Genomic DNA, 13,570 nt, shown 5'->3' with positions numbered 1-13,570 from the left:
TATAACTCCAGTTTCTCCCCAGGCTTCCAATAGAAAGACTGTATTGGCCCTTTTCTCCATTCTTTCTAATGGCCATTGGTAGCCTTATGTGAACTGAGATAATGCAGTTCTGTGTAGTGTGGCCAAGTTTATGAGTAACACATACACACAAATCTCAAACCCATCCTCCAAGGAAGGTGTACTGTTTTTGATAGGCCATTGAAAATGCTGCATGTAGAAAGCAGCAAGAAATCAAATAACTACTGTAAACATTGGATTAAACTAAGTTATTCCATTATTTACTATGGGGTCTCTCAGGGCTTTTAATCATGCTAGTGTATGTTATGTTGTTTTTTCATTTTACTCCTAGCATAGTGTCTATAGAACAGTTTGGGAAATGCTGACATAGACAATGCTAGTGTAGGTAGTTTTGATTATGACTAGCTTTGTATTAAGAGTACACTTTCTCTCTTTCTCTCAATATTTCCCCTCACATGCTCACATGTTTTAATCCCTTTTCAGGATCTTGGTCATTTGCCAGTTGCTAGCTTGGTCTCCTCCAGCCCAGACTTCAGATGTTATAAGAGTAATCTTCCTAAAAATATATGTTACATGCCATTTCCCTATTCATGTATCTCTGATATTTCCACTCTACCTATGAATTTATGCCTACATTCCTACACCCTTTGGTATGCTAATCCTATTCTTTCTAAGCCCAGAGCCTTAACTGTTGGACATCTGACATTTCTGAGTCCTGAGGGGAAGGGCATAAGTGGCAGTGTTCTGAGGATTTCAGTAGCTGAGTGGCTAATTACTTTTAGACCAGAAGATCTAGAAGTTAAGTACTTATTAAGTAAAACGTCACCTATAGAAAAAAAGATCGTTATGGCCAATATGATTCTTTAGAAACATTCTGTCAAAAGGGCAGTAGTAAACAACAGCAACAACAAAAAGAGCTCTGAAATCCTCACAAACACATATTTCTATAGCTCATGGAAAAAGACAAACACATATATTACTGGCATACTCTGTTATTTTCTCTGAGAGTCACATAGCCTTAAACAGTATTGAAATTTCATTATCTTTGACCTAGAATTGGGGTCATCTTATTAGCATGTGGAAGATCAAATGTTTAAGCAGGCAGGTTTCTTTTATTTTTGTCTGTCATGGGATTTGCACTCAAGGCCTGGGTGCTGTCCCTGAGCTCTTCTGCTCAAAACTACTGCTCTACTACTTTGAGCCATAGTACCACTTCTGGTTTTCTAGTGGTTAACTGGAAATAAGAGTCTCACAGACTTTTCTGCTGGGCCTGGCTCTGAACCATGGTCCTCAGATCTCAGCCTCCTGAGTAGCTAAGATTACAGGTATGAGCTACCAGTGCCAGCCTTACTGGTATTATTTTTAATCTCATCTAAATTGATTTTCCCAGTGCAAGGCTACTGGTTAGATTTAGCCAAGTACATAACACAAAGTAGGAATCTGAAGAAAATATGAAATTATTATGCAAATGGTTGTTTTGCCAACAGGGACCTAGGAGATAGAGTTATTTAGGTATACAGTTCTCTTTGCTGCAAGTCTGCTGACTGGAAAACTGTTTTGTCTCAGTCCACTAAACTAAAGGGCCTCTGATGCTTAGGCCAAAATTTAAACACAGTCAAGCCCTCCCAGAAGATAAATTTGAATGACAAAACAAATGAATTCAGAGTTAAAATGCTGCCCTGTTCACGTGTATATTTGTTTTTGATTCTTGATATTTCTAATTTCCTGTGTGCTGTATTTACTCACTCTCTTAAGACATTTTCTCTTCACTGTTTCTTTTGGCAAACCTTACCTTGCTTCTATATTAGAAAGGGCACAACTCACTTCTGTTTTAAGCTGGAAAAAAAATAGACCTATTACGTCTTGCAAAAATACCGTATCTTACTGAGCATGTGAACATTATGCTCTCAGCTTTTATGAGGGGCCAGTATAGATAACCACAGAGCATCTGTAATATACTCCTCAGGCTATTTGCTGTTGCCTAGTTTACTATGGCAGCTATACTGAGCAATAGTCCATCTCCTGATAGACTGATATACTTTCAGTTAACACCTAATGGAATGTTATAACCAATTATATTTCTTTTTCTATTTTGACTGCCTAGAAATTTAAATGAACTCAGTCATAAGTTTTAGGCATTATTTGTCTAAGATGTTGTATATATTTATCTTTTCATTCTCACTATATTTTAATTTTTGTAGTATTTTTCCTTTCCTTACTTTTTTTCCAAAGCCATTATATAATAAATATACAGTCTTCTCTTAGATTTTAATGTGAATGCCTTTGAAAAACATGTGGACTACACACTATAAATAAGTAAATAATAATATCATTGGAATGAAAGAAACAATTATCGAAGCTCTCAGAGAGCCTACTTAATCTGAACTCTAAAGTTTTTCCAATCTGCTACACTTGATTTCTTTGGTCTAGAAGAGAAAGAAATGTTAAAACAAAAGAAATTAAGAAAAAGAAAGGTACAAGTCTGGCAACTACTCAAGTATTGTCTAACATCATAGATAGATACAGTTTCTTCCTTGCTAGAATTTATTTATACAAATATGAAACATCTATAGAACTCTAAAAACATTAGCTTTGAGAATTAATATGGACCATCTTAGATTTTCCTTAAACCTAAGCATAACTGCACAAACTGAATGGACATAGAAAATGTGTTACCACGGAGGTTTTTCTGAGACTCAGCCGGTCAGATCTTGTTCTAAAATAGGCCTCATCAAACGAAGAATGGCTTCCTTTCAGCTTCTCTGATAGATTCCTGTACAGGCGTTTTGCAGCATTGGGAGATGATGGGGCATTGTGTTTTTTTGACTGAGAAAGATGCAAATTCTGCATTTGTTGTGTCATTTTCACACAATAGTTCCTAAAGAGAAGAAAATTGGATATACAGTTTACATAGCAGAATTATATTTTGACGAAGAATTCCATCATGTCCATCAAGAAATCTTATATGATATTCACACTGAAAGTGGCCTCTGAGATCATCAGTCCCAGCTTTGCCATGTTGTAGGTGGGAATGCGGAAATCCAGGGAGAAGAAGCAGCTTATTTATGGATGCATGGTAGCAGAAATGAAATGACAGCTTCCGTTTCCATTAATGCATGTTCATCACACACACACACACACACACACACACACACACACACACACACACACACACACACACACACACACACACACACACACAATTAACCTTCAATCAAAGCCTTTGGCCTGTTACCTTGTTATGGAAGTGGCTTAGTTCTACAGCCTAATGGATGTGTTCATTTACTCTTAAGTGTACGTAATTGGGACTTTCCTACTTACTTCCTCCTAGTGCTGCCCTCTACTGGGTGGATAAGAAAGTATGGCTTCTCCCTGCACTCCTCCCCTCTTAACTTATCTTTGGTAACTGTCAAATTGTGAAGTTAATTGTGTTCATTTGACTAACTATTCAAGCATGCACATATCGGAGGATTTGTGTCAATAGAATGATCTTTGCTCATAGACTATTATCCTGAATAGGGGTTTCTGGGCACTCATGATTGGCATTCAAGTAGAACTCTACTGCTGTTTCTAGAATCTAACCTGTATCCATGTCACAGTTGAAGTCAGGAGTTCAGCAGTGTCATTTCAAAAGCCATTCACCATTACTTTATGTATTGCTATTGAAATATGTATGCTACTAGAACTGTGACTGCATGGCATGTGTACATATATTAGATGAACAAATACATGTATGGAATAACTTGCTTTAGGCACGCGTGTACAAGGAACATTCATCTCTGCACTGGGCCCAGAGTATTTGGAACATACTACTGCTTTCCTACCACCATCATACTTTGAATGGAGTGAAGTAGTTTTCCGCTTGTGATGCTGCTGTTACTATTTAGCTGTGACCTTTAGATCATCTCTAATTCTTGGGTTTTGACAACCTTACAGACTCTATGAAATAAAATGATGTAGAACCTCTTTAATTGGTCAAACACTTCACTGAATGAATTTCAGCGACTCTCATTCCTATAAGGTAAAATCTAAATTCTTTAGCCTCATCTATAAGTACTTATCTCATCTTTTTCTGGGCTTCCTCATTTCAGTTTTTACTAAATAGTTCAAAGGTTTTCTTCTTTTGCATGTTTTACCCTGTATGTGCTAAAATTCCATATCTGGTTCTATTACCTTAGGAATGATTATTGGTCCTTAAAGTCAATACTTAAGGGGTTTCTGATGTCCTTGGGCAAATTTATGTATTTCTTTAGTTTTTCACAAAGTATATGCCTTTGTAACAAATACCTTATTGTATTATGGTTGTTTGACTTTCATTTAGCTATTCTATATTCTTGTCCAGAGCAAAGGCTTTCAAATCTGTATATATCCCTAGTGCCTAAAATCTGTCTGCCTCAAGGTAAAAGAAATAGGATAAAGAAACAGAATAAAGGGAAAGAAATTGGATATACATTCCTACTTTTTGTGTATCTTCGAAAAGTTATTTAACCTGTCTCACTTTTGTTCTTTATAAAGTTGGGATAATAATGGTATCTAAATATTGTTGTGAAAATTTGATATAATGATTCATGCTGTCTAAACTGTAAGAAGACTCATAGTAGTCAATGAATGTACATATGAGAATCTGTTACTTTTAATACAGCTGTTGTATACCTGAAAAGTTCATTGCTTTGTAATGTGTCTTAACTGGATTCCATGCCACACAGGCCTTGATTTGCTTTCACTTCAACAAATGGAGATCCTGCTTCATTACTTTGCTAAATGTCGTGAGGCATGTTTTGAGTTTTACGTGCAACTCCTGTAAAAGTAAAATACTTCCTTGTTGCTTTTTAGGTAGTCAGACCTAACCAGTCTTAGTCTTGCCATTCTGGCCCTATCCAGTCTTTGCTAAGTGGATGTGTTTATGATTGGAAGGATGCTGGGAGGCATTGCCTGTGCCAGGCGTGCGTGTCTGGGTGTGTTTTCATGATTGTTTCAGTAATAGTTTAATTTTCATAAAAGAAAAACAATTGAAAGAATAGGCAATTTGTTATCTTTTTCCTTCCATCTATGAATTTTTTTTACCTTTGATTCAGTAGCAGCTATAGGATTTTCTCTAATACATTTCTTTCCATGCCCATAAAAGTTCCAGATTCATATGCAAGCTGGTTCACATGGGTATTGCCTTAACCTCTTTCTTTCTGCCTTCTGTCTGTAGCCTTTTCCTTTAGCATTAATGTCCCAGTTCAAGCCATCTGTCTTGTCTACATCATTATTGTTCCCCAAATAACTTGACATTCTTTTGTATCTCCTCCAATGCCCAGGAGTCTAGAAAATAAATTCTTGTCGATTGATCAAATTCCAGTTACTTGCCCTCTAACTGATGACACCTACCCACATGGCCTCCTTTGTCTTTGCTCATCTCCCATCTGTTCCCTTCTGTCAAAATAGGTTGACTTTCTCTGTGTCTGTGACTTCCTTCTTATACTCCCCCAGCTGTCTCCTTCTTCCAAGAGATTCTTTAGCATGTTCTACTTTCCTAGCTTTTGTCTATTACTCTGTGTTCTTTTCTTCATAGAGAAATTTAAAATTTTATCAGAGAATAGTGAGAAAGACAATTTTATGTTGTCTATTCTTATAATTACAAATTAATCTCTCAAATCACTATACTTTTAATTTTTTATCCTTATCTACTTAGACAGACATTTGAGAATCATGGTAATGTTGGCTCTGGAATTTGGTGGATCCAGGCTTGGATCCTGATATTGTTACCTGTAATCTATGCGACTTGGGGAACCTTATTTAAGTCCTCTGAGTTTATTTAATCATATATAAATAAACAGTAATAGGACATTTTATAGAGAGCTGTGGTGAGTAAACCAACCAACAAATGATAAGTTCTATGTTATTTGGGATACTGTAACCACCCAGAAAATAGTAACAATTATAAAGATTGCTTTGTGTCTTCTTCACAAACCAGAGACAAGTATATTGTCATGATTTATTTTTCTTATTTGCTTTAAATGTTGTCTTGGAATCTTATCTTTTGTACTTATTGTATGATTTAATTTACATTATACTGGATGAATTTGAGTTTTAGATATTTTGGTACATATCTTTGCCATAGCCTATAGCAAAATGGAAATGGTAATAGGACTTCAGACTATCAGAAGGAAGGTTGGAATAAAGATAAATCCAAAAAAAATTTAAAATTACAGGTTGATCCATTGTGACAATGACAATATTTACAAGACATTATGTTGAAAAATGAACTTTACAATTTGGAGTGGGGGGAGTGTAGTTGTAGAGGTGGGAGGAAGGGATGGTAGGGGAAAAAAAGAAGAGGGGGCAACAATGCTTGATAAGAAATGTACTCTTTACCTTGCTCATGTAACTGTAACCCCTCTGTACAATAGTTTCACAATAAAAAAAACTTATTAAAAATAATTTAAAAATTAAGCGTAGCAAATGACAAATGTAAAATACATGAATAGGGCTAAGATTGAATACATCTCTGAACATAATATATTTAAATTTTGACTTCTTTTGCTGGGTGCCAGTGGCTCACACCTATAATCCTAGCTACTCAGGAGGCTGAGATCTGAGGATTGTGGTTCAGAGCCAGCCTAGGCAGAAAAGTCCACAAGACTCTTAATTCCAGTTAACCACCAGAAAACTGGACATGGTACTGTGGCTCAAGTGGTAGAGTGCTCACCTTGAGCTGAAGAGCTTAGGGACCGCGCCCAGGCCCAGAGTTCAAGCCTCACGACCAACTCCCCCCACCCCCCCCCCAAAAAAAAACAAAAAAACTTCTCAATAAAAGACAAAAGTTCTCCAATTGGAACTTTAAAAATGTTGTTTACAAGTTGGGTACTGGTGGCTGGCACCTGTAGTCTGTAATACTAGCTACTTAGGAGGCTGAGATCTAAGGATCCGATTCTAAATCAGCCCAGGTGCTCCAATTACCATAAAAAAGGGAGAATGAAGCTGTGGCTCAAGTGGTGGCTTAGGGACAGTACTCAGGCCCTGAGTTCAAGCCCAGGACCAGCACACACACACACACACACACACACACACACACACACACACACACACACACACGGTGGGGGGGGAGAGAAAACCCCCAAATATGTTTACAAATGATACACCTAGATAAGTATTTTACATAAAAATGAAAAATAAAATGATGGGTCGATAGTGGGAATGGCAAAGAAAGGACCTTCAAAATTCCCTTGCATCATAAAAACAAAGGGAACACTAGCAAATGCTGTCAGAATTAACTTCTCCTGAGTCATGGAAATCAGACAAAGTAGTATAGCTAGCGAGAAAATGTTTATTTGAGAAAAAGAACTGCATTCAGTGACAACATGAAGCTTTGTGGCATTTTATTTCACTCTGTTCCTATCTTTCCCAGCTCTGAGGTAGCCTTGAAAAATCAGAAAATCAGAAATACCCCATTAGATGGGGGCTGATGGGGATTATAATTCTTCAAAATTCTCTTTGGATAGAGCTACCATGATTTGATCTGTTTGTTCATTCCCTGGAGACTCAGTTCACAGGCTTCTTTATCTAACTTGGAGCCTCTCCAAAGCAAATGGCCTTTTTGTTTATTTGTTTTTATTGGAGTTTTTGTTCAAAACAAATATCAATAATTGTTTAACAAGTATTTAAGATTGTTCAAAAGTTTGGGAGATGAAGTCTTCATAGAGAACTTTGAAAAGCTCTGAAGTAGGAGGGAAGCTTGACACAGTGGTACAGTGTTTATCTGGCAAGTGCTAGGCTCTTGAGTTCAAACTCCACTACTACTGACCCCAGAAACTCTAAATAGTCCTGAAAACTTAGGTAATGTGGATGCCTAGTTCAATGCACATGGTAATAACTGAGATGATCTTTTTTGTTTTTGTTCGTTGTAGTGCCTGAACTCTGGGCCTGGGCAATGTTGCTCAGCTCTTCAGCTCAAGGCTAGCACTCTATCACCTGAGCCACGGTGCCACGTCTGGCTTTTTCTGCTTATGTGGTACTGAGGAATTGAGCCCAGGGCCTTGTGCATGCAAGGCAAGCACTCTACCACTGAGCCACCTTCGCAGCCCCAACTGAGATGATCTTCATCTCTGTCTGACTTTGAGGCTCTGTGCCAGCAGAAGTGAAGACCAAAACAGAATTGTCACCTGTTCTGACTCGAAAGTGTTGTAACACTTACCACCTCCCTCCACACACACAACCACTCTGCAAGACGGAGACTTGGTGATCTAGGCATATAAAAAATATCTGTTCAGTTATCATTTGATCATTAAGTTAACCAAGCAGAAACTTCACATAAACCATTTTTTTTTTTTTGGTTAGTCATGGGGCTTGAACTCTGGGCCTGGGTGCTATCCCTAAGCTCTTCAGCTCAAGGTAAGCCCTCTACCACTTGAGCCATTGTTCCACTTCTGGTTTTCTGGTGGTTAATTGTAGATAAGAGTCTGACGGACTTTCCTGCTCAGGCTGGTTTTGAACTGCAATCTTCAGATCTCAGTCTCCTGAGTAATTAGGATTACAGGTAGGATTACAAGTGTCAGCCATGAACCACCGGTGCAGGGCTAATGGGGAAGGAGGGTGTTGATGGAATGCAATGTGCATACTTCCCTTTCTGTTTTTAAGTTGGTTGTTGGGCTTGAAATCAGGGCCCGAGTGCTGTCTTTGCGCCTCTTTGAGCTCAAAGCTAGCGCTCTTCTACTTGAGCTACAGGTCCACTTCCAAAGGTGTAGCCTAGGCTGGTCTCTAACTTGTGATCCTTCTGCCTGATTACCAGTGTGCGCCACCACGCAGGCTAAACTTCTTCACTCGTTTTTCCTCATTCCTTGACTCATTTCACTTTTTCCTTTATCATTAATGCTTCAGTGTTGTCTCTCAATACATATAATCAAGCTTTGCTTTTATAGGTAAAATAAAATGCAATAATAACTGTAAGAGGATGTATGTACGGTTATTCTATCTTCATTTTTTTAAAACAAGGAAATGAGGTCTTGAGGGGTTAGGTAACTTTTCAAGACCTGATAACCAGTAAATGAACAACAAAATTTGAGCTCTGACTTCAAAGTCTCGACAAATCTAAAGCTCTCAACAACTGCACTCTTGCTTGTTCTCTCTTTCCCTCTCTCCTTCCCTTTCTCTCTCTCCTTCCCTTTCTTTCTTTCTTTCTTTCTTTCTTTCTTTCTTTCTTTCTTTCTTTCTTTCTTTCTTTCTTTCTTTCTTTCTTTCTTTCTTTCCTTCTTTCTTTCTTTCTTTCTTTTCTTCCTTCCTTCCTTCCTTCCTTCCTTCCTTCCTTCCTTCCTTCCTTCCTTCCTTCCTTCCTTTCTTTCTTTCTTTTCTTCCTTCCTTCCTTCCTTTCTTTTCCTACGTTCTCTCCCTCCCTCTCTCCTTCCTTCCTTCCTTCCTTCCTTTCTTTCTTCCTTTCTTTCTTTCTTCCTTCCTTTCTTCCATCCTTTCTTTCTTTCTTTCTTTCTTTCTTTTTCTCCCCCTTCCTTCCCCACTCTCTGTTTTTCTCTTCCTTTCCCTCCCCTTCCTTCCCATCCTTTTCTTTGTGCCTGTCTGTCCTAGAGCTTTTCCAAGCGCTTACAACCAGTAAATGGAGCAGTAAGATTTGAACTCTGACTCCAAAGCCTCAAACAATACAAAGATTTCAACAACTCCAGTGACCTCCTTCCCTCCCTCCCTCCCTTCTTCCCTCCCTCCCTCCCTCCCTCCCTCCCTTCCTGCCTTCCTTCCTTCTTCAGTGAGGGCATATAGCAAACAGCAAAGTCAGACAGCCTTCTAGTTTGAAACTGTGCCATTTACAACAGTCACACACATTTACAACACACACACACACACACACACACACACACACACACACACACACACACACAGAATTCACTGCTATGTTTTGAAAGATCAATTGTTGCTCTGTGGCAAGAAGAGAACTAATTTTTGACATTTTAAGCATATGTTCATGGGGAGGAAGGTATATGTCTAGGATAGTCCTGGCAGAGAATTATAATAGCTCAATAACTATGTGTGCTTATGATGATACAAAATGATGCTAATTGAAATGAACTCCAAGACATGGAAAACAATAGCTTTTTTTTGATTGTTGACCTTGTTGTCTCCAGTGTACTGTATCTAGTTCATCTTTCTATTTTATTTCATTTTTCTTTTTTATTGGTTTAATCCCTGGCAATCACTGTCTTTGATTATGGTAGCATCTTGTATATACACTTATCTGATTTGGGGAAGAGAAAGGGAATAACAAAATGCTGTAACAAGGACAAAGGATGACCCATTGCAACAGCAATACAAGACACTATGTTGGAAATGAACTTTACAACTTGGCATGGGGAGGGAAGATTGGGGGAGGGAAGGGATTGTGGCAAAGAAACAAAGGAGTGGGTAACAATGTTCGACAAGAAATATACTCATTGCCTTACTCATGTAACTGTAACCCTTCTGTAGAGCATCTTTACAATGAAATATAAGAAATAAATTAAAAAACAAAAAAGCATAAAAACCTTATGAGAACTGGTTATATTAACTACAGCTTATGGCAACAGGAATGGAGCAGTCTGAACAGGTTTAAGTGATGAAGGAGGTAAAATGGACCAAATAGGGATGGTGATTGGATAGAAAAGTTTAGCAAACCTGAGGGTAAATTCTGTGGGCCTTGCTGATCAGCTGGGTGGAAAATGGTTCTACCAATGATTGTATTTTTGATAAAGGGAATGTGGGGTGAACCATGAGTTTCACAGTCAAAGGAGAAGTGGGAGTCTGGTGTTCACATGTGACTCAAGGGCTTTAAAAAAATAGAAGGTGATAGCTTGCCATAAATGCTGTGTACTTCTCTAATCAAAAGTGAAAAAATTATAAAAGAAGTTCTTATAATTAGGTATGAAGTAAAGAGAAAGCAGCATAGTTAATATAATACAATAATTATAACCAAACAACCATAATGATAATTAATAAAGAATAATGTTAATGCATTCACTTACAACAGGGTATCAGTGGCTTAAATTGTTATTCCCTCTAAGAATCAGTATATTTTCTAAAAGGCAGCCCTGTGTGTGTGTGTGTGTGTGTGTGTGTGTGTGTGTGTGTGTGTATGCGCGCGCGCGCGCGTGTGTGCATGTTCTGGGACTTGAAGACAGGTCTTAGATTGCTGCCCCTGGTGTTCAAGGCTAGAGCTTTACTACTTGAGCCACAACCCTACTCTGGCTCTTTGGGGTTAACTGGAGATAAGAATCTTACAGACTTTCATGCTGGCTTTGTTACTATGCTTCTGAGTGTTTCATATCCTTTAATTGAGGGACAGGGCACACAGTCCCCTGTCTCCATATAACTCTAGTCTGTGGATTTCTGTTGTATAGCTCTGGAGTATAGTGCATGGACAGTGACTTGTTATCTAGTGCACCTTTAACAAAAAGCTTATGTCTCATGAATAGATTAACTGAGCTTAGCATGTCTTTGAAGAAACAAAGGAATGGATGGAATGGAGGTATGGTGATTCAGGAAGCTAAGGGAATTGCCAAAGACATGAACTTAGTCTGAGAACCAGCAAAAATACCATAGTATACAATCCTGACATCTCACCAGTTATCCAACCAGTAGGCAATTCTATCCCCTTCTTGCTAGAATACCTTTAGTTGTAAAATAACCAGCTCACTTGAGCAAGTGTTCCTTCTCTGTGATTGAGTGGCCTGGGGATTCTTTTTATTAGGCAAAACTTCACCCATCTCTCAGATTTCCTGACTTTGGTTTTTATTTAGAGAATCACGCTGTTCACTGTTCTAACATCATCCATCTTTGTCAGCAGCCAAGGCCCCAACTTCATATACCAGTGATATACAGCAGACAGAGTGCACCAAAGACATTAAACTCTATCACAGTTATGTTGACTCTGAACTCACCAGAGATGGATTAATACTTCCATAAAGCTTTGTGGTAGCCAGACAAACAAGACTAAGGAGACTAAGGAGACTGGCTGAGAAAAGGTAGGAAATGCAATATCTTTCTCTTTCCCTTTTCTCTCTCTGTAGAGATCAGCTTCTATCATATTAGGAAATTAGGAAGTCAAGTGAATATGGGGATCTTTGGGACCCATCACAGAAACAAACTCATCCTTGATTTTCACTGGTCCTGCCTATGGCCACAACCCAACATAAGTAGTAATGAACAGGATACTTGGGGCCCAGTGCACCTTTCCAACCATCTATCTTTATGGATTAAAGAAAAGATTTAGGAACGTAAATAGAAAAATGGCAGTGGATGTGTGTCCACTGTGCTCCTTTTTCAGGTACCTCTCTATCACCATCAAGGTGTTATTTATAGACATACTCACACAGGATGGACAGAGTGCTGACATTAGCATGCTCAGTCTGCAAACTGGATTAAAACTAGTAGTATTCTGGGTTTGCATTCAGGATTTTTAGCCTAATTGGTAGATTTTGTCTTTATGCTATCCAATGAGTCTTTTATAGGTATTTTGGAACCTGACTGAAAATTGATTTTATGCAACAAAAAAGTAATTTATTCTTTCATAGTTAATGGTAATCAGTTATTCAGATACTTAATATGATTAAGCATGCTGCAAATAAAATGCCCAGTTATCACAAAATGGGGCTTCTACATGCCCCCCTCCTTATGGCTATACAAAGGTGTGTGTGTGTGTGTGTGTGTGTGTGTGTGTGTGTGTGTGTGTGTGTGTGTGTTTGTGTGTGTGTGTGTGTGCTATTGCAGACCATTGTTCTGTGTGTCTGGTTGCATTCTTCATGGACTGCCTGCAGCTAACTTTGGAAGATTCAGTTTTTTTGTATCATTTAAACTGCAGCAATTCAAAACACATTTAAAAAATCATCAGTGACTAAGAAATCCCCACATTCACATAAAGAAAGAGGACAATAAATCTGACTTACCACTTTAGGTTGTTCGGGGCAACAGAGGAACAAGTTGTTGGTAATTGTCCAGTACTTGCATTCAATAAATCACATTGGCTCTGCTTTCTCCTGTAGCTCAGCCTCTGCGCAAAGCAAGCAAGCCTCCTTCCTAGTCTGTGCAAAGAATAAAATACGAACAGAATCACTACAGGCAAGAGCTGAAGTCCATGATCACTAAGCTATTCTTCATGCAAAATAGAAGAACATACACAAAGCGAGGAGAGAGGGAATGGTTTGGCTCAGTATCTAGGTGTATTCTTGGGACTGCAGCCCTTGGAGAGCTTGATTTCTCAAGCTTGTGTGTGTGTAATAAAAGGATGTCATAACTTCAGTGTGTGTCTAGCCTACTATATATGTCCAGCCTACTATGTCTGTGAGAACCATTTGGGTTTTATATAAGCTGATCTCTACAGAGGGAGAAAATGGGGGAAATAGTACTGAACTTGAATTGTCACTCATGAGTAAGGAAGGAGACAAAGTAGCTTTGCAATATATCAGTGGCAGGGGAAGAATTATCACTGGGTATCCAGCAATCTGACTACAGCTCCTCTGGGACCAGACAGCCTCTTATTTACCCCAACAGCTGCCCTGGACCAGAAGCCCACAGGTTGCAACCACATCTCCCT

General features: G+C 38.5%; 1 protein-coding gene across 1 annotated transcript in view; it reads right to left on the bottom strand.

Moving 5' to 3' along the window:
- Window positions 1-13,022, bottom strand: part of Ankfn1 (ankyrin repeat and fibronectin type III domain containing 1) — a 154,112-nt gene extending 141,090 nt beyond the window's left edge. The window contains exons 1-2 of the mRNA XM_042674067.1: window positions 12,924-13,022; window positions 2,695-2,896 (exon numbers count right to left, since the gene is read on the bottom strand). Coding sequence (XP_042530001.1) covers window positions 2,695-2,880 — 186 coding nt within the window. The 5' untranslated portion in view covers window positions 2,881-2,896; window positions 12,924-13,022. The remainder of the gene's footprint in view (window positions 1-2,694; window positions 2,897-12,923) is intronic.
- Between the last annotated feature and the right edge of the window lie 548 nt (window positions 13,023-13,570).

The sequence above is a fragment of the Dipodomys spectabilis genome, unplaced genomic scaffold (genome assembly GCF_019054845.1).
Source record: "Dipodomys spectabilis isolate Male_0828 unplaced genomic scaffold, ASM1905484v1 ptg000018l, whole genome shotgun sequence".
Lineage (NCBI taxonomy): Eukaryota > Metazoa > Chordata > Mammalia > Rodentia > Heteromyidae > Dipodomys > Dipodomys spectabilis.
The sequence above is the reverse complement of the archived record's forward strand: the minus strand, read 5'-3'. Positions and strand labels throughout refer to the sequence as shown.